General features: G+C 40.2%; 3 protein-coding genes and 1 long non-coding RNA gene across 11 annotated transcripts in view; 2 read left to right on the plus strand and 2 right to left on the minus strand.

The window, feature by feature from the left end:
* The first annotated feature begins 5 nt into the window (after nt 1-5).
* LOC109541842 lies at nt 6-2,714 on the plus strand. Its single transcript, XM_019910833.2, has 6 exons — nt 6-109; nt 1,502-1,700; nt 1,766-1,883; nt 1,943-2,149; nt 2,202-2,371; nt 2,428-2,714. Exons 2-6 carry the CDS (start codon nt 1,519-1,521, stop codon nt 2,528-2,530), a joined length of 780 nt encoding a protein of 259 aa, XP_019766392.1. The 5' UTR covers nt 6-109; nt 1,502-1,518; the 3' UTR covers nt 2,531-2,714.
* A 2,264-nt stretch (nt 2,715-4,978) lies between these two features.
* Nucleotides 4,979-20,937, minus strand: part of LOC109541828 (neurocalcin homolog) — a 22,376-nt gene continuing 6,417 nt past the window's right edge. For 3 of the 6 annotated variants that reach the window (XM_019910811.2, XM_019910812.2, XM_019910813.2), the window contains exons 2-5: nt 7,814-7,988; nt 7,387-7,528; nt 6,797-6,965; nt 4,979-6,738 (exon numbers count right to left, since the gene is read on the minus strand). In XM_019910811.2, the coding sequence (XP_019766370.1) occupies nt 6,544-6,738; nt 6,797-6,965; nt 7,387-7,528; nt 7,814-7,883 (576 nt within the window). In that variant the 5' untranslated portion in view covers nt 7,884-7,988 and the 3' untranslated portion in view covers nt 4,979-6,543. The remainder of the gene's footprint in view (nt 6,739-6,796; nt 6,966-7,386; nt 7,529-7,813; nt 7,989-20,937) is intronic. The other 3 variants (XM_019910814.2, XM_019910815.2, XM_019910816.2) reach the window with 1 other exon arrangement.
* Nucleotides 8,076-20,937, minus strand: part of LOC109541827 (neuronal calcium sensor 2) — a 19,034-nt gene continuing 6,172 nt past the window's right edge. The window contains exons 1-5 of one of the 3 annotated variants that reach the window (XM_019910809.2): nt 19,269-19,492; nt 16,097-16,225; nt 12,360-12,503; nt 11,918-12,046; nt 8,076-10,716 (exon numbers count right to left, since the gene is read on the minus strand). In XM_019910809.2, coding sequence (XP_019766368.1) covers nt 10,540-10,716; nt 11,918-12,046; nt 12,360-12,503; nt 16,097-16,207 — 561 coding nt within the window. In that variant the 5' untranslated portion in view covers nt 16,208-16,225; nt 19,269-19,492 and the 3' untranslated portion in view covers nt 8,076-10,539. Of the gene's footprint in view, nt 10,717-11,917; nt 12,047-12,359; nt 12,504-16,096; nt 16,226-19,237; nt 19,493-20,937 lie in introns of those variants that run through there. The other 2 variants (XM_019910810.2, XM_019910808.2) reach the window with 2 other exon arrangements.
* On the plus strand, nt 14,522-15,153 carry LOC125505594. Its single transcript, XR_007282259.1, has 2 exons — nt 14,522-14,929; nt 14,993-15,153. It is a non-coding gene; the product is annotated as an uncharacterized LOC125505594 (long non-coding RNA).

Raw genomic sequence — 20,937 nt, forward strand, 5'->3', positions numbered from 1 at the left:
GGGCGGGGATATTTTCCGTTCAGCAGCCAGGATTTATTTTGGGATTCTTTCGAGCAGTGCCGCGAGTGAAAAGTGATATTTTCCGGCTCTTTTTCCTGAGAAAAACTAGGTGAGAGACTAGAAAATAAAAGAAAAACCCCCCGGAATGCCATCGCCGCTCATTAGCTTCCTGCAAGTCTTTTCTGTTGCTAAAAATAGCGCGATCTTGTTTCGGGGCGCGTGCTTTGCATATTTCACCATTATGCTGCTAAATATATCGGGTCATCATCGATTATAATACGTTCTCAAAACGTTTATTTTTTTGGCTTGACTTTGGAAAATTTAAGATTTAATTTTTCGCTGTAATTAGTTTCCCTTGAATCACCCTGTGAACTATGCAATGGACTAAAGTCCTATTTCCCTTAAAGTTGCTGCGGGGGCTGTTTGGTTTCCTCAATTTTTCTGCTAAGGGCCTATTCATTGAAGCTTTTTACGGTTCCAAGAAAAACAGGCCTTGGGAGCTCGTTTATTAGTGACAATGTGTAATTAAGGAAAAAAAACGCGACCCACTTTGTCCAAAGCGAAAAAACATATCGGGACAACCATTATTTTAAAATAACCTTTCCGCTACTACTGGCCTACATCTATTTTTAAAGCGGCATGCCTTGATCTCTGGTTCATTGGATTTACATCTTAATGCATTGTGTATTGTAATAGTCAAAGTCTATGAACTTGCAAAGTAATTTTAAGTTTTTTTTGGTACTTTCAAGAAGGTGCTAGTGTTATACAAGAAGCGAGTAGGTTGAACGCTACAGTGTTTAAATCGCACGCAGGAGATATATACATTGTTTTATTTATAAAAGGCGAATGTAGTTTCTGGCCTTCAAATCGTCCAGAATAAATAAATGGGAAAGTGAATATCGGTTAGGGATCTGGATGCTTTTTTGCGAAATTAGTAAGCGCACCTGGGTTGGCGCTTTGAGTCAGCAACACCCTACACATGCAAAGGCATTCGCGCAAATTCAGCGGTACAAATAAATATTGCATTACCTTCCGAATGGTCCATCGCCATGGTTTTAACTCCTCAAAACCCCTAGGGTGAGTAGGGAAGTCCTCAAAACTCTTCAAGCCCTTGAATGTCAGCAATAACTCAGTCCTGATCAGTAGGCGCATGTCAGATTGGCCGAACCGGTTGTCAGAAGACGTCAGATTAACCCCGAACTGAAAAGTCTTGTAACGCCGGAAAAATCGCACTATCGGTCGGGAAAATACCACCAATCGATGCAGGGGATTTTTTAGTTAAGGAAAATCAACAATTTTCCCGTGAAAAATCGCACTTTTCTAAAACAAATCAAAAACTTAACGGAGCAAATGACGCGCACTGTTTACCTGCCGCCACCAACTCGCGCACTGACGCGGCCGAAATACGACGAGCATTCCCGAAGATTTGAAATACTGTAACTTGATAATCAAGTCAAAGTTGACGTTTTGATTGGACTGTATTTTTGGGGGCGAATTGTAGTTATCAACGTTTCGATCATGTCGAGTAGACCGATCCTCAGTAGGCCTCGCACCAAAATCTACGACTCGAACTACAACATCGGCGAAAGCTACTACAAGTCCACCCTGGACCGGCTGGATAGGAAGTACTCCGGTCGCCCTTTGTCGCCCCAAAGATATACTCCCAACTCCGCCCTAGAAATTGCTGATCGCCATGCCAGGTGAGTGTCTTCTGCCTCAAAGGGCGGCAGCCAAATTAATTAATTAATATGATTAATGTCATCAGGGCATTTGCTGAAGAGGACCTGGAGGACTCCAGACGTCGCGCGAGTAGCAGGATCAAAGAGAACCATCTCTTCGACTCCAGAGGGGCCCGTTACTTTGACGACGCGATCAATGATGAGGCAGGAGGTTTGGTAAGTGAGCGCGTGAACTAATTAGACTGAAAATAGTTGCGTTGCAGACTGCGTCCACTCTGAAGCAGATCAGGGCGGCCAAGAAAGTCTCCTATGTGGAAGACGCCGATCTGGAATCGGCCTCAAACAACCTCAGAACGCAACGGATGCTGGATCGGTCGGAGAAAATCCTGGATAGCATTGGCATCAATGAGAGCTCAGCGAGCAAGAGGGCTTTGGCGAACGAGTTTTCCTATCAGAAAAGATCGCTCAAGGTTGGCAAGGCATTTTAAAGTTAAGATCAGGTACCAAATTATCGGGTTTTAGATGTCGTATGACGCGGATGCGGATAATCTGACTAAATGGAAGGCAGTTCCCCCGGCGGAAAATGGAGACTCCACCACCAGTGCCGCTTCTATCAGAGCTCGACGCTCTCGGGCCAGAATCGACGATATTGATGATGAAATGGCCGCTATGCAGGAGAAACAAGCTGTTAGGTACTTAATCCACATATATCTCCTCCAGTAGGCTCATTGCGGGTTTCGTTTTTCAGAGAGCGCCGCGTTGCCCGCCTAAAGCAGCTGGTTGCAGAATGCGACTCAGAAACCGTTGACGACAATGGCGTAGCCACCACAGAAAAGAAAGTCCACTTCTAAATAATGTAGTTGTTTTTAAGCTGTTGTGACAATGTGTATCTTAAGCCCACTAGCGAATGGGGCAGGGCATTAATGAATGCATTTTGGGCATAAAACATGGTGCATTTTACTCTCTAGTTGTATTACAGTGTACATACGTCTCCAATTGTATGATATTTTCACGCAAAATAAACGTTAAACGGTTTGTTGGCGAGACTGTGACCGAAACCTCCTTAAGAACAACAGTTTTTTGCAAGTTCGAACCCTCGGTGCGTTTCAAAACTTTGATTTTTTACTGAAAAAATCCTTTTGGTCGGCTTAGGGCAATAACAGCTAATTAGCACAAAGAAATTCACCATTTAATTAACGCGCATTGTTTTTTTGCTGATTATTTATCACCCAATAAAATTCAAAAATTATCATTTGCCTACACTGCTCTTTCCGTCTCTTTCTCACTCATTAACTGCCTGGGACCGACTCGGTTTACGGACGTCTATTTACTGAACGGCGTGCGCTTTGGCCGTATGACGTCATTTTTGTCAAGCATTTAACCAGGCGAGCGCGAAATTGGCGCGCACTTTAAACCAATTTGAGACCGCTGAAAACGTTTACATTAAAAAAGAAATTTAAGGCATGTAGAAGGCATTGAAGTTACAATCTTGATGAAAACAYTGAAAGTAAAACGTATGACTAATAGTATAAGCTATTATGTATCTGTTATTTAGTAACAAAATATTTAGAAAAGACTGACTGTGAGTGCSGTTAAATATTTTCTCAAAGTAACATTTGTATTAATTCTTGCTCTTGMAATTGCCCTGATTTTTTTTMACCGCAACATGCAGTTGAGAAAAAGTGCGAATTTTCCGTCGCTCTTAATAGTGCAATCAAAGTGAAGCATTTACAAATAAATCATGGCATATTTTGCGACTGGTTTACTTTGATTCTGGTGCAGATGCTAAAAATTGTGCAGCCTCTCACACAGGTCAAACTAAAAAGGTTTTCACGTTTCATGACAACGGAGCAAACGATTGATCGGAGAGCGATTATTTAATTTAGCATTCAAAAGTCGCCCCTTGAACGGYAATGTTTGTTTATCTTTACCCGAGAAAGCAACTTTGTTWACGCTAAATATCCAAACCTGTTSGATCGCWGACTGGGAATTTGTRGAAAATCGTCAATAAGAAAAAAACTMAARTCGTACAGCATAGCAATACAATGAGTCACCCAAAGGGCCAGCGAGCAAACGATTAACATTATGTAATCCTGTAGCTCGGTGTRTTTTTTATGCGATAAACACCTTAATTTCGCATGAGTTTTATCGGAAAGTKKAACATTTAGCTCAGTCTATTGTGGGCAAGGGGCAAGATCGGTCGACGATTCTTTGTTCATCAACGGGATAAAAGTACCACTTTAGTGCCATTTAGGCACGAACGGTCAATTATCTTACCGGCCTGTACTTTAGTATAGACTGTACTGTATATACTAAAATACTTGTATACAGTTGATTGCACAGAACACCGCTGATATGGTGGTCGTTTTGGCAATTTTCGAGCTTCAATCCGCGAAAAAACCTGTATTTTAGTGAGTGGCAAGCGTTTTGTTGTACAGTTGCAGTCAAAGGTGAGTTATTTATTGAATTTGCCATTTGAAACTTTCTTTTGCGCCTGAAAAATTCAAAAAATTTTGAAAATTCTATTTCCCATGAGATTTAGGTAGATAGTAACTACTAGTTCAAAATGTCTAGAACTTTGTTGATTTTTTATTATTTTCACTAAATAAAAGAGTAAAATTCTCAATTTAAGTAACCAGCAATGTTTATTTTGAATTGATTATCACGTGTATTTTAAAGAAAGGTACAATATAGCAGGAAAATCGTACGTATGCACTAAATTGCTTAATTATAAATCAAAAATTTATCATTTGCCCACATTGATCTTTCCGCCTCTTTCTTGCTCATTGTCTGGCCGCGTTTCGTGTCGCGGTTGTCGTGTTAGTGACGCCGCCTTCGGCGATTCGCAATGAAAGCTGTCAGCTCTGATCGGTTTGTCGAGTTTTCAAACTTCGCGAAAAAAACTCGTATTTTCGTGAGCGGCAAGTGTTTCATTGCACAGTTGCAGTCAACGGTGAGTTTTTTACTGAACTTGTAATTTGAAACTTTCTTTTGCACTTCTACTTCCACATTGACGTTAGCAACTGCGTTGTTTGGGACTCTGGGATAATTTGTAACAAATACTCAAAAGGCTTGAATAAGAACACTCTAAGCCCCTTGCGCAACCCCACACTTCATTTTAGGGCCCCCAATTGATTCGCGGTATTTCAAGACATCTTGACCGGTCATTGACCTCGTCTCTATTGCATTCTCGGGTATATGCCTATTGAAACGATTGAAATGTAATTTGCCAATCACCAACCCAAATATAAATAAAATCAGTTGATTTTCAGCTAATATCGCTAAACAAAACAGTGAAATTCTCAATTTAATTAACCAGCAATGTTTATTTTGTATCGATTATTCATTACATGTACTTTAAGGGTAATTAGAGATTAAGGAAAGGTAGAAAACAACATGCCGCAGATGTGTTTTGTTTCGTAGAGGGAAGATCGTAGTCATGCTCGAAATTACTTAAACATAATTCTAAAACGTATTTGCCCACATTCATCTATCCGTCCCTGTCGCGCTCATTAACTGAATGGTCGCTTCTTCGTCACACAGATCACAAAGTAACCTCTGTGACTTGTGCTGTGCCAGTCGAATGCAACCATCGGCGGTTAACAGTGAAAGCTGTCAGTGTGTAGTCGTTTAGTCCGATTTTCGAACTTAAAATCGCGAAAAAAACTGTATTTTAGTGAGTAGCAAGTGGTTCAATGTACAGTTGCGATCAAGCTGTGAGCTATTTATTGAATTTGCATTTTGAAAGTTCTTTTTGTGCTTGAAAAATTCGACAATTTTGAAAATTCCATTCCCATGACGGTAAGGTTACGAAATGCGCCTTTCTAGATGCAATATGCGGCCAAAAACCTAAAAAGGCGTGGAAAAATAATCTAAAACCGGTTTCGCAATACCATACTTGCTTTTAGGGCTGCAATAGCCTTGTGGTACTTCAGGACATTGCGGCCGGTCAATAAACTCGTCGCTATAACACTCTTGTATAGACACTTTAATTAAATATGTCCCTTGAAAGGCAATTAATGGTAACATCCCGCCAAATTCTGAAGCTTAACAGTGTAAACCCATGTCCAACTAGCCTATTAATCTTTAGACTATCAAAAATCTATGAAACAGCGTTTTAGGCCATGTTTTTGAACTCTTTTTTTCACATAAACGTATAGCTAACTAAGCACTGATATCAGGAGTGATAGAGATAATTGGTTTTGATTTGATCAAGTCCTGAGTCACATCGATTCTAAATTGTTTTGGAAATTCACGAATATAAGGAAGTAGAAAGTGATAGAAGGTAAGTTTATACACACTAATAGAGTTTAAACTGGGCTGGAAAGTGGCCGCAGGCAAATCGGCTGCTGGGTGTTGCCGTCGGCACTTTCCCCAGCTTTGGAATCACATTTAAAAATTTGAAAACATTAACACTTACATGATACATTATTGAATATATATTCTGGAAATATCATTTCAAATGGAGTAAGTATGCGATATTTAGTCTATTCGTATTATTTCTATAGTAGGTACTTCGATTTTTTAGCAGAAATCCTTCCTCTAGCGCCTTAGTCCAAGTGCTGGTTTCAGTATATCAATGTAATCGTACATAGGAAAACTAAATTGCCGCAATAATGACTGGAAATTGTTTTGCCACTTAGGACAAAATGGCGAAACAATTTTCAAACAAACAGACCAACACTTCTAGTAAATATAAATAATAATAATAAATCATAATAACACGGGACATTTTTTAACACAAAATGTCCCGTGGCTTGGCTGCCCAGCGGTGTAGAATAGGAAACTTCTTAACCTATGAGACGTTTTACTTAATTAGGGAGGCGAGAGTAGAAAAGATGGAAAATGAGAGAACAGGCCCCAATTACTGGGCCTGAGGATCGCACTGTAACAGCCGAACGATCGATGGGTCGCTCTTGGCCCCTTCGATAAACTCATCGAGGCTCAGAATACCGTCCTGGTTCTTGTCCATCTGTCTGAAGATTTTATCAGTGCGCTTCTCTGGGGTGCTCTCATCATCGGGCATCTTCATTACGGTACCCACCATTTTGTATATCGCCTGAAACACAAAACAGCTCATGACTTAGAGATAAATTCCGCTCCAAGAGCCGGCTTACAGTAACAATTTCCAGCATCTCCTGTCGGGAAATGAAACCGTTGCCATCCAGGTCGTACATCGAAAACGCCCATTTCAGTTTCTGCTCGAGTTTTCCCCGAGACGTCACTGAGAGCGCACAGAGAAACTCCCGGAAGTCAATGGTCCCATCACCATTTGAATCAAAAGTTCTGAGGAAATAAATGAAGAATCCAGACATTGTTTTAAGGGTGTATTGTCCTGGTTGTTCACTCAGAGGGAACAACTGGATTTAGGGTGCAAGTCTTCAACACTTTAAAAGGTTGTTCTTTCCTGTTTCGAACCTTCCAGTACTCTTCGGCGGGGTTGAACTGCGCTTAAAGGCTTGCTCCTTCTGGTTATAGGCTCAAAAGGGTTGACGAAAATACAACCTGCTTGAGGCTGGCAAACAGGTTGTATTTTTTTTTTGGCTCAAACAGGTTGTATTTTTGTCAACCCTTTTGAGCCTATAACCAAAAGGAGCAAGCCTTTAAGCGCAGTTCAACGCCGCCGAAGAGTACTGGAAGGTTCGAAGCAGAACGTTTACAAAGCATTTATGGTTGCAAATCAAAAATTTTCGAATAATTTACCTACCTAAAAACATGTTCTGCAAACTTGCTGGCGTCGCCATAAGGGAAGAAGTTTCCATATATTTTCTTGAATTCATCCACCGATAGGTGGCCGCTGGGGCAGTCTTTTAAGAACCCTTTGTACCATTCCTGGATTTCCGCATCTACTAGGACATAAATGAAATAAATCACTTGATTAATTGATGTTTCAACTGAACTAGCGCGTCTAAACATGGAAGTTTTATCGATTGTTTTCACTACTTTTTTGCAAAGCTTTCAATATGTTCTACAATCAAATCCTTTAGCAAATAGCCGCATCGAAAACACTAAAAAGAATCGCGTTTACTTTGACCGATCATCGATCAAATTTTTTGCATTCAACGAGCCTCAAAAGCAGATCTTCCAGTTGTTGATCTCTACTTAGAAACATTTCAGATGGTTTGTGTGCTCACCTGAAAATTCCGTGTTCTGCTTCAGATCCTCTAATACTTCCGGTCTCAGTTTGCTATTCTGTTTTCCCATGACTAGAATGGTGTTTGACCGCACCTCGTATCAAAGCAGTTTTTTTGTCGGTTAGCGCCGTATACACATCGTAATCGTGGTTGGCAGCACTCACTATAACTAGATCTAAAAACAGAAAAAACTGTGTCATCAATCGAAACTGTATATACAAGGTGGTGGAGCGAAAGAGTGAGCCCATTAAAGTAAACACCGTTTCGAAATATCTGACATGTTTTAATTATCATATTATTAAATTGTATTAAGTGATAAAAATTTAAGGGGAATACGTAAGTACCATCAAAGACGCCCATGGGAGAAGATCAGGAATAGCGTTAGGGTTTATATTTTTACATCCACATAGAGATATACTTATGAATCCTTTGCCTTTTGCTTACGTTAGTCTAAAGAAACACTGTGAATCAGGCCCTGATTAACACCATCAATACACTTAACGTTTAATTAATTTAACATAAAGTTACATTTAAAGTGTGAGACTACCTTACAGATAGGATAAATTGACATTCTTGGTGCGTAAGTTCGAATACATAAGGGTTTCATTTCTGTATATACAAAGTAGCAACAGTTCAATCAATATGTTGCGCCAATGATTTGCTGTTTTCGGAAATTGGAAAGCTCCAAGCGCTTGAATAATACTAGGTAGGTTTATATTAGGGCTATGATAAATCCTTAAACACTACAACATCTAGAACATTTAGAGAGCTTTTAAAAAAGCTTACATCCATCAAATGTAAATGCTTTTTCGTAATAGATCGCGTGCAAGTAGAAAAATATGGACCAAGAGAGTAATGAATAGAACAGAATATGTGGATGATGTTGCTATCACATCTCGGTTACCTCGTTCGCTGAGTGCTTTTCCTCGAACGAACGTTATATTTACAGCTATGGAACATGAAAAGCCCGAATTTACAGAGGCAATGCGGCTTTTTTCTCAATTTACTTAATAATGGACTAGTTTCTATCCCGCCATACCGATCGCCTCAGTAAATAGTTGCAATCTAGGCAACCAGGCATGCGGACTCACCAATTATCAATGACAACAAATGCCAAAATCAGCAGAATATTTCGACAAATGTCATTTATGTATGGTGTCGCGTTAAATTTTGCAAAATTCCACAAAAAAACTGTTTGAATCTGTTGAACAGTGTGAACAATTGCCCTCGGGAGCCACCGAAGCTATTAACGCGCTGGTAAGCTGGATTTAACTGAATTTTAAACAGTAGAAGGGCGTTTCGTGTCGCGACAAGTTTAGCATGTTTAGCATCGATTCAAAAGCCTTATTTCCTTGCACTTGCTTGCTTTACGTGCAAAATATCCAATAAAGGCCGATTTATGGTTCAGTATCACCTTGGAAACCGCCCGTTTGATACAACGTCCCGTGCTACAGAAAAAGACAATGTAGATCCACATCGGCCAAGGGGAAGAGAGATGGGGGCACATTAGTCCAATGCCTGGGGTTATTCTCGTTGTGTCCTCATTGTGTGCATTTTCCAAATTTTGCTATGAACTTTGGGTGTGTATTCACTCGACTTGATTGAAACTTTACTTGCGTGGTTTGCGCTTCACGCCTCCCTTGCAGTTTTTTTTGTTGCGCTTTATTATACCGCAAAACGCGAAGCGGAAACCACGCAAGTAAAATTTCTTTCCAGCTGGTCAAAGCCAATTGTTGCCATTTATAATCGGAACACTATGCGAGCCCTGTATGATTAGCGGCCCGAATTCTAAAACTAAACACAATACTAATACACAAATCAAGCGCAAAGGCATGAAAATGACAAAAAAACATGGATATTGGGTCCTTAGAACGTATAGATAGATTAGGTAGAAAGGTACTGGGTTCGTAAAATAGATAGTGTATAAAAAAGTTTGTGATGTCTATGTGGTAGATAGAGTCGCAGACTATACTCTGGTCCTAGCCGGTCATCAGAATATGGTCCTTTTGGGACTAGGCGGGATTCAGTATTTCGCCGATGCGTTCTGAGACCCATCAGCTGAAATACTGAGTGGACTAGTTTCTGAGTAAATATTCACTAGAAGTCTATGATACATCCTAAGTTAGAGCTATTTAAATGCAGATTGCGGATTAAAATACCAGGAAAATTTATGCATGAGTGTGTGTATGTGCGGCTTTTTTTGGTTCTTGATATGTTGTGCTTTTTTCAATCCGCAATCGATAATCCCGGAAAACTGTTGTGCATTATTCATACTGCTAGTGACAGACAATTAAGTACATTTGATTTTAAAGCTTAAAACTTGGCTATTCCAGCTAATTTAAGAGTATTACAGTGTTGAGTCGAAGAGAGGTTGTGTTAATTGTTTTCGAACATTTTGAACAGCGCAGCTGATTCAATGAAGAATCGCTCAAACGTCCCCAAAAACCACGTACATCAATAGATAGGATAAAGTCTTTTAATTCTCAACAGACGATTGTGCCAGTTGCTTTATAGCCTTTTTAAGGGAGGCCGCTCAATGTTTTGCCCGAAGATTGAGAATAGCCGAATGGGCTTTGAACCGTGTTTTGGGATGGTTTCAGTTAAAGCAATCGAATGTTTTTCAAATAGTGCCCGATTAGAGAGTGATGGCAATCTACCACGAATTACCCCATAACATTCGAAAGCCACTTTGCCATCTCAACAAACAAATCTTTCAGTAGACACCCCTAAGGCGCCAACATTTTGGACAGTTCTTCATCCTGCAAACAACCCTTGAGGAATTCATCCTGAGTGAGTTGTCCGTCGTTGTTCTCGTCCATCTTGGCGAAGATGTTTTTCGCTCTATCTTCGGCCGAATCGACTGGTCGATTAGACGAGCAAGCGCCCAGCATATCGTAGATTGCCTGCGAATAGAAATGCTCGATCAGTTTTGATGGATTCGCAAAAAAGGTGTTCAGCCCAGAATACGATGTTTCTGCGAAGCAGTCAAATCGCTCAGAGTTATTTGTATCGCAAGGGAGCCAACGATAAGAGCTCAGAAAGAAGCACGCTAGACTTTTCTGATACGAACTATCGTTGATCTTTCTGAACTGACTAGCAGGGTGTATACGTATACAGATATTCCCTAGAACGATATAGGCCCTTAAAAGGCCATTATGAAAATCGGGTTTTGTTTAAAAACTTTTAAAGTATTTGATGGAATTGAATATAATTTGAACTAGTTAAGGCTCCTTAAAATAGTGTGTTTAAAAAGCTCGTTTAGCTGTAGCCGGTACACATTAACCCTCATATTTTTAACATCCTCTATGAGAGAGGCGCAGTAAGAATAACGTTTTCAGAAAACGTCTATTATTGAAATTTGAAAGATGAAGAAACTTTATGATTGAAGAAAAAAAGAGCTTCAACCTCAGATTAGGCAGGTGGGAACTACAAGGGAGGATCGGTTGAGATATTTTCTTATAGAAACTGTCGTGTCTTAGGTCGAAAGCCGTGCAGTGAGGTGAAAAAGTTAGGATATTGGGGCGAAAAATGACTTTTAGATCTTTGTTAAGATTGAATAGATAGGCGGCTGGGCAAAAAGCCCTTACGGCAGCCAAACTGTCAACAGATTTTGATAAATATCTCGCCCCCATTTGGGGTTGGCTTCATAAAACGCGAACGTCACGTATTATTAGGTGCCGATACTTTCAGCACATTAGCGTCTAATGACGAGCTTCTAACAAAGGCAAAGGGCCGTCCTTGTATTTGCTAATTACGAAACTGCAGTCTATCTGATGATATAGTGGGAAAATTGCCATCTTTTCATGCTCACGATCGCCCATTTTGCAAAAGCGACCTGATGAAAATTGATGTAATTAAGATCCAGCGGAGGCGCCCGAATCGTTATTTCGGGCTCCCCAAGGACCCCGCAACGACCTTTCATGGAAAGGAAACGATGTGGATCATTTGGCCGCAGATTTAACCCTTTGACCAGCCGACCGATGATCGAACCGGCTAAGTAGCTGTTCCACTTTGTCACATGAATCCGTTAAGTTAACTGCGTGCAAAGGGCCCCCAGAAAGGGTGGGAATGTTTTAGGTTTAGGTAGTTGTACCTACGACTTACTTGGACAATTTTGGTCATTTCCTGAATGTCAATGACGCCGTTTCCGTCCACATCGTACATTCGAAAGGCCCATTTCAGTTTCTCTTCCGGCGTGCCACTGGACGTGACATCAATGGCAAGAAGGAATTCCTGAAAATCGGTTGAGTCACTAAAAATGAAGTCGGAAAACAAATGTAATGGGGGCTCGATTAAAAGTACAGGCCGCCCCTGCCTGTCCCACATTGATTCATTTGCCGCCCCGGGGTGGTCGGCGACCCGAATTTCCCTGTTTTTCCCAACATCCACGCGAATAAATTATTTAAGATGTTTTCCGACTTCACCAGTTCTCGTCTTGAGCTCGAGCACGAATTTGCCTCTCTTTGTTTAAGGTTTAGTTGCCCTGGATCGATGCCTTGGTGTTGAACACATCCTTTGCTACACGTTCTCTCCCCGTTTCACTTACTTTGAAATCGATATATCCGTTCTTGTCCATGTCGAATGTTCTGAAGACATGGTCGCAAAACTCCTCCGCATTGCCACTGGGAAAGAACATTTTGTACATGTCTACGAACTTGGCCGGGGTCAGTCTACCATTCGGACAGTCTTGCTGAAAAGGAACGAATCATCCATTTAGTATTCACAGGAATACGGTTTTTGAACTCGTGATGCGAATAAAAGCCGGGTATAATTTACCAATTGATTTTTTTGGCTCGAAAGAGCCATTGAGTTTGAGCCAATTACCGAACTTTCCAGCAAAAGGGTTGGTTTCGCTTTAAGGCTACGCCACTGATGGGCTTGTGCCAGTAAAGACGTTGCATCCTAATCGAGGCTCATTTATAGCAGAAGAATTCCCATTTGGAAATAGCGGACGCGATAAATCTCATTAATGGCTTCTAACAGTGAACTTTAACCGATCTTTTTTCCTCTGCAACATTACAGTTGACTGCGAATTGTTCAAATATGTGTCATATGCTGGATTCGTTTTTGGGTTTTATGGCCGCTTATTTCCCAAGGAAATTCGTTCTCCTCTCAGTCAAGTCAATTTCCTTCGATTAAATCCCCTGAAGGAAATCGTGAAATTCGTTTAGCGTCTGCCGGGGATCAAGGAGAATTAATTTCCACTTAGCGTTTCGCTCTGTATCTCTTTTATCTCGAGCAGAGAACCTCTTTGGCAACACTCGAGGAACGTGGCCGCTCCGATATCTCGAAACGAAACGCTAATTGGAAATTGAACGTGTTCAGTTTAGCTGTTGTTTGCCGTCAAGTTGGCTCATTGTTTTATACAGGGGCGATTTTGAGTGTCGAGTTTTTACGATTGTTTGCCCATTAAACGGCGAATAATTCCCGATTTACATGCACGTAAATCTTGATTAATGGCCCCCTGTAGAGGGGCGTACCCGTAAAACGTTGTATAGGTGGCCTGTGCTCTTTTTAACATTAAAATACATATACAGGGATCCCGTAAACACATGATCAAAATGATACTGCGATATTCTTTGCATCAAAAGAAGACGATGTGACCTAACTTTTATTTTCCAAAAATGTCTGGTTTCTTAGTGAAACTCGCTGTGAATTAGTTCGTATATAAGACTCATGTTTTGATGAAACAATCGAGTTTATCCGTTTTGGACAAGTGGTGAATTCTTGAGTGTCGTGGTACAAAAACTACCAGAACTTTTTATTTGGCGGATTGAATCAACTCATTTTTTTTGGTTGATGCACTAATCATTTATTCACAATTTTGTGCTCTTTGTAAAATCTCGTAGCATTCATAGTTTTTGCGCAAAAAAATATGGCTGTTTTCTTGCCACTTGTATCAGATTTCAGTCATGCCCAGATAGCATTTGATATTCTATGAATATCCTGGGAATATACATGGTTGAACATTCCTAACATGAATGTTCGTGGAATATACATGCATATATATTCATCAAAGTTCATAAAAAGTATATCCTAGGTATGTACATATATGTACATATTGGGTATATGTGCAGATGAACATGCCAGGTATGTACATATTGTGTATATGTGCAGGTGAATATACTTAGTATGTTCAAAACAAATATTCCGGTAATATACATGAATGTATATCTACGGTATATTCCAAATTGGTTGAATATAAATTTTGAGTGCCCGCAGCAGAAAAGTAAGGGCATGTAAAAGTTAATCTTCTTACTACTAAAACCTGAGACCCTTATGAAATACTGAAAATATATGTTTTGATTAACAAATTAACAAAATTTATCGAAAATAAATTTTGCGTGCCCGCAGCAGAAAAGTAAGGGCACGTACAAGTGTTTATATAAACTTGTCTTTTTAAATGCGTCAACGTTATAATTTTATTGGGCAATATTAATAAAATTTCTATATTACTCAAATAAATTTATCCGGAGCTACCAGTTCCCACCCTATGAAATTCAAACTATTAAAATGCATATAACAAATTCAAATTACCCGCTTAGTGTGTACACGGATTACGTCCGGCTATAACGTGACTTTCGAGAGTGACAATGAGAGCGGACCAATGAGAATCATCTTTCACGCAGTGCTGTTTGGCGGTAACGCCAAAGCTCTCAGAATTTCTGAAAAGCTGCAAAGCTTATAATTTATTGGTTATTAGCATAAACAAATTATTATGTGCTATTACACAAATCTTGATTTTTTAAATTATCTATATGATTGTAGATTAATTAGCTACTAGAATACTGTCTTTCTAAGCAATACAAAATTTAGATTTTGTCAATATCGGTTTATCAGTGATGTGATATCCGGGGTGTGACAATTCAGCACTTTTCCATGATTGACATTGGAGCAGAAGACAACTGCTGCTTGCCTTTATCTATGTTTATATCTGGTCACGTGCATCACGTGTTTTTCGAAAACTTGAGAATATTAAAAATCCATATTAGTCGATGCGATAAAATAAACACAAGTTAAAATATAAAAACCGTGCTTGTGCCTCAGTGTTATGATGTGCCTTCAAGACGGTAATTACGGTATAATTATGGCTTAAAACCCCGCAAACATGTAAAGGTATGTTGGTGTTTAAATTAAATACATTTGATTATTTTATTATTTCTTATTCTAAACATACAGGTGATACCGCTGTTCTGGACTTGAAGCATTGAAGTCGCTAGGGATCACGTGAGAAAACCACACACGAAAAAGGTTCGCATAAGAGACAAGCAAGGTTGTCTGAACCTAATTATTCTTCTATTAATGTAAAACTATTATCTGTATTTTTTTATTTTTACCAATTTGATTTTGGTTGATTTCTATTTTGCGATAAGCATATTTTCTTGGATCGAAGGAAAGCAACAAAAGTAAAATGAAAGTAATGTATCAATGCAAATTGCTGTACCTAACTGTATTTCTACACAATAGTGGATGAACGAAAATACTCTTCTATCAATGTAAAACTATTAACTGTATTTTGTTGTAGAGACCAATATTAAAATTTGTAATTGCTTATAGAATTTTTGTTAAGAGCATATTGCAAAACACTTTAGTTGATCGAGAACAAAATGAAAGGCCAAAAGCCACAGAGCGGGAACATGTAAGCAATAAAAAAATAAGTGCAGTTTTTTAGATAAAGAATTGTGTTTTATCTCACTGTCACACATCATTGCAACAACAGCAAAAATGCTGAAAATGTTCATTTAGATTTTTAGTCCGTAGTTATAAGTTATATTTTAATTTATTTATTATCCATTTAATTAGTTTTAGATTAGTTGTAAGTAACTCTTGTTGTTGAAAAATTACATCAGTAAATACTTAAATATGTGAATAAACTAATAAGATGGAATAAAGGATCGTTTTTCTTTCGTTACATATATGTATGTATATTCCCTGAACATACCATATACATTCACTGAACATACCATGTACATTCCCAGAACATACCATGAACATACAGTGTATTAACTCTGACAGATTCCTGGGACATACATAGAATGTTCATAATGGAACTCATGTATGTCCCAGGAATATGCATGTACATCACATGAATGTTCCAGGTATATTCTGGGAATATCATTTTGCTATGTGCGTGTTAATCCTTAATTTGTTACTTTTGTTAAAAAGAGCACATGACACCTGCACTACTTTTTTGATAGGACGAAAATTTGCGAAGATAACCTAAAAAGTGTCAAAAATGGGACACCCTGTACATGTAGCAAAATTGTGGAAATTTGCACGTACCTTGAAGCCCTTGTACCATTCCTTGATGGTACTTTCGTCGTATCGGGTGTGCGACTTTAAAAAGTCCATGTCCTCCTTGGAGAGCTTGTCCTTGCTTCCGAAGCAGCCCATTCTGGCTCGTTTTTTACTCTGCAACAATTGAAACGATTGGTTATGGATGGTCAGCTTTTAAAGAATGCCCCCACACATTTTACTAAATCATTGTTTTGGTAAAGAGGTGGCAACAGACAACTTGATAACACAGGTCGGTTTGTGTGATGCGATCGAATGCCTTTGTCAAGTCCACGGGTCAATTAATCGCCGCGGCCGAGATGTGGAAATCAATTTTCCAGAAATCACCAGCAAAAACAAACACGGTTTTTATCGATGCCCAACTGATTCATGTATTTAGATTAGCACCTAGATATGTTGTTTAGTTTGAGCATTGTTAAAAATCACTTTGAATCGACAACTCGAACGTAAATATTGATGGTGCCCGAGTCGGAATCATGGCAAAATATTATCCTGGAAATGGATAGATTCCAGGCCGGGCATTGGATGATTGATTGTAGTGTTTTGCGTGGGAATCGTTGATTGCACGATGGCAAATTGGACATTAACGGCGGCGTTGCTGGACTAAAGACCCCAAAATGGTGTCAAAACATGGCAGAAAAGGTTTCGGGTCAAAGCAATCGTCTTCAGATGGTGTGGTGACATGTCGCCATGACCTGGCTATGCGAGGTAAATTTTAATTAAGCCTTAGCTGCGACTGTCGTCATTAATTCGATGAACGTGCAAACGTTGATGATTTAATGTCGGAGTTTCCATTCGTGTCGAGTGGTCGAAATTATCACGTAAAAACGGCGCGCTTCGCGTTGAATAATCGCATTTATCCAGGCCATTACGACAATCACATAATTGGACCTAAGCGATGGGGTGTAAAAATAGGACAAAGGATCGGCTAACCGAAAATCGAGGGGCGTAGATAATGGTGACATGGCAACATGTCTTCCTACTCGGCCTGGATTGGGGCCTTGGCGATAAATCCTCAGGTTTTGTGCTCGTTTATCCTAATCCAGAAAAAACAGTTGCTGGCCAGCAACAGTAATCCATTCCCATGTGTATCTGTATCTGGCGACTTTTTACGTGCACTGGTAGAACCCCAACCAGGTGACTTTCCCCATTGAAAACGATCATTTTTATTCCCGGATCTTCGGCAATCGGCGTTTTGTTTATCGATTGAGCGTGTGTATGTCTGTGACAAATTGTTGGACCCCATCCAAGACATTTAGCCTCATTTTGTTGCTGAATTGTATGCTCACTTGATTGCAATCCAAAACATGTGGCTTGTGTACTGTGCCCACTTAGTGGCTCTCTTGGATCAAGTAGCTTTCTGATCGAAATCAATGAGATTCCCATACAATTGCCGTGTTTGATATTCAGATGTTGGCGAATATCTGCGCCTAAAATCCGCTCGTCAATCGATGTCGGTACGATGTGTATTTTTTTGGTTTAATTCGATGCCTAATTTCCAGAAGTTTTATGGACTGCCTAATAAATTCCTCCACTAATTAAGGGTCTAAAAATAAACAGCGATGAAAGAGAGATCGATCAAAAAACACTAAAATCGCGCTTTATAGTTTGCGAAAGCCGTCGAATGTATTTAACTGAAAATACGCGGTAAATGTTTCCAAATCAACGGACTTTTGACCCCCATTTGGTTCGAACCTCTAGATTCTCCTCATAATAAAAATCTCCACCTAATTGAATGCAATCGATCAAATTGGCACAGTTAAAGCGAACTAAATGAAGTAATCATGCCTGTCGGCATTTCTCTTAAATCGCAGAAAACGCCGATCTTCCCGTCGCCAGACCCAACTCGATTTGCCCGCAATTTTCCAATAAGTCCCGGGAAATGTATTTTAAAATCAAACTCATTCGGTAAAACTGTTTTCGATAGAGATTTCAAACGTCCGTCCGTCTATCAGCGATTGACGAGTCGAGTTTATTTCTGCAAAGAAAATTGATCGGAAGGTGAGCGGAGCGGGATAAATAAATGGATTGAAAGTTTTAATTTAGATCGGAGAATTTCGGGGAATTTTCCTATTTGTTTCAAATGCGAGTTTCATTCACGTTCCAGCATAGTTTGATGTGAACGGGCGGGCGGCTGTTACTTGAGCCCCCAGCGTTTTTTATCCAGGTCAAGAATCCAGCGGCTCAAAGAAGCGCGCTTGGAAAACTATCCAGTTTCCATATAAAAGGACCGTTGTCTGCATAGGGGAGTGTAAAATTAGCAATTGCAGCACACACATTCTGGCACCCACAATTGCGGAATTTTTATCGATAAATTTCCATTTCTCTGTCCTGACAACCAGTTGGACATTGTCCAGCCTCGTTTGCTTCGTGCCATTCGCTTTTATTGACTATTGAGCATTTTCACGGACAAATTCCTCCTTGAACCCACACTTATTATGGATAGACCTTCGGGGGGATCGATGGTTCTAATCGTTTTTTCCATTCCATATCAACATGTTTCCATGACTGGACTTTAGGGCTTTTTATACAATCCATCCATTGACCGAATAAAACGCGGTAAAAAACCGAATTGTCCGAATAACAGTTAAGAGTTGAGCTTACAATTGAGCCAGACATTGTTCAATAGCAACTGGCCACTTGGACTTCTTTTTCCAGTTTTCTCGGCCTCAAATTGAATGGAGGATGGAAAAAAATGTGCAAAGACGCCCCATCAACTGCTTAGTTATGAAAACAACCTCGAATTCGCCCCACGCCAGCATTTATTATGGAAAAGCCGCTTGATTAAAAATGAATAGTCGGTCTGAATTTATTCAAGCTTCCCGTCAATTCAAATTAAAACCGTCTTTTTGGGATTCCCTTCATCTGGCGGATCATGTAAAAAGCGACGTCAGGCAAATCGACGCCCTGACGTCACACTCGGCCCTCATTGTCTTGGACATAGGGCCTGTTGCTCCACCCGATTTAGTCGTGTTGGACTAAACTTTTTGCGACAAAAAACAGCGGTTTGGGCCCCCATCAAACTGTTGATGTGCGCATAGTCGTGCCATTTGGTAGCTTGAGAGGTGCAAACATTGCTGGATGGAAAATGGAAAACGGGATTGTGTCCTTAGCACTAGAATTAGCTACCTAATAAGCAAAAGACATGTATGTAACCCACTTTAGAAGCGCAGAGTCCCACACTGGTCTTTACTTCTTCGGGGCCGACGCGGCTTTACAGAGCGCGACAATTGGGAAAGTTCTTGTTTTCCTATCGGGGCCCGTTTGGTACCGACAAACTTGCCATTCTGGAGTTTTTTCGCGAACGGACACTACGGCGTTTTCAGCGGACAGAAGAACGATCGGCAAGCTAAACACTCCCGCTAGGTGACTGCTTTGAGGCAGGCTTGCTGATATTAGTTGGACTTAATGCTGATCGCCGTGTTGCCGGAGCGATTCAGCAGGATTTTGGGTGCAGGAAGGAGCTTTCACTTTCAAGTCGGAATCCAGAGAAAATTGACAATGAGTCTAAAAGACACTGAAAGTCGCCTGCTAGTGGACAGGAAAAATGTTCTTTGACATGAAAATGCAACTTTCCCGAAGATCTAGAGTTGAGGAGCAAGGCCTCAAAGTCTGGACTCCGGGGAAATCTGGATGAGTTGGCAATAGGACGGCGTCCTAGTGAAATGCGCGCGTCGCGACGCTGGTTTTGAGCGTCGCGCGATCGATATCGGCAACAGTGCCTGGCGGGCACCTTAAGCGAGGTGCGCTTGGTCAGTGTCGTGGCCACATTGGTCCTACTATTCCCTCTATTGACCGAAATAAAAGTTTCGAAAAAACCCTTCAGCAGCTGGTCATTGAGACCCCAGGAAAACAGCCCCTTATGGATGAAATTCCCAAAGAATAATCTCCTTTCCTCCCTGTGCTTTGAATGGATTTTCAAAATGTCTTCGGCCGATTTGATGGCGTTGTAGGGCGTCCGTTTAAAGATGAGGGATGGGCCCAATTTGAGAAAGAAACTAATCCTCGGCCTCAATCCAGGGCACTTTGGCCATAAACATTATAGTCTGGAAAGCAGTCGGAAATTTTTGAGCAGCGTCGGAACGCAACTGCATCCATGTTCCCATTCTATTGGAGGAACAGCTTAGGGAAGCAAAAGCCGCTAATACCTCGCGAAATGGAATTCGAGGTATGATGTATGCATGGAAGGAGTTGTGATATGATGGGAAGGCAGCATTTTATTGCCGCTTTGCATAATGGCAATTCCGGATTTATCGGCAGCAATATTCCAGTTTTTACCGCTATTTGCCAGACGTTCATTCGTTAGAAGTGATTTATTTCTCGAATTTGTTCTGGTAGTTGTCGAGCGCGCTCATTTGCTTCATCCAGTTAACGCTAAGTGTCTAGATTTCCGTATCCTAAATTGCACTCTGGCAACTGGAAGTGGGAGCGGTTTGATTGTGGATTGCAAACAATGCCATTATGTGGGGCCATTTGGGCTGATCGATCGACTAATCAGTGAAGCACTTCTTGCTTAAAAATGTTCAAGTTGAAACAAGCACGCAAATTTTAAGGTTTTCCCCCAAAAAACACAAAAAAGCCAAGAATGGGCAACTAGGACTCTGGTCGATGCTTCTACAACTTCAAAATGAGATATATTTTTAATTCGACTGAGAACTCCCCTTGATTTGTAGATAAGTTCTATATTATTGAGGCGGTTTCATTTTTTTACAAACTTCTTTTTGGGTATTTTGGCTCAAAAATTTTTGTCTTTAAAAAAGACAGAATTTCCTCACGTCTTTTATTACAGATTGATAAATAGTGCTCCTATTTCGCAATAAGAACGAATT

The sequence above is a fragment of the Dendroctonus ponderosae genome, unplaced genomic scaffold, assembly GCF_020466585.1.
Source record: "Dendroctonus ponderosae isolate FM_Combo_2020 unplaced genomic scaffold, Dpon_F_20191213v2 Dpon_F_20191213_9, whole genome shotgun sequence".
NCBI classification, from domain to species: Eukaryota; Metazoa; Arthropoda; class Insecta; order Coleoptera; family Curculionidae; genus Dendroctonus; species Dendroctonus ponderosae.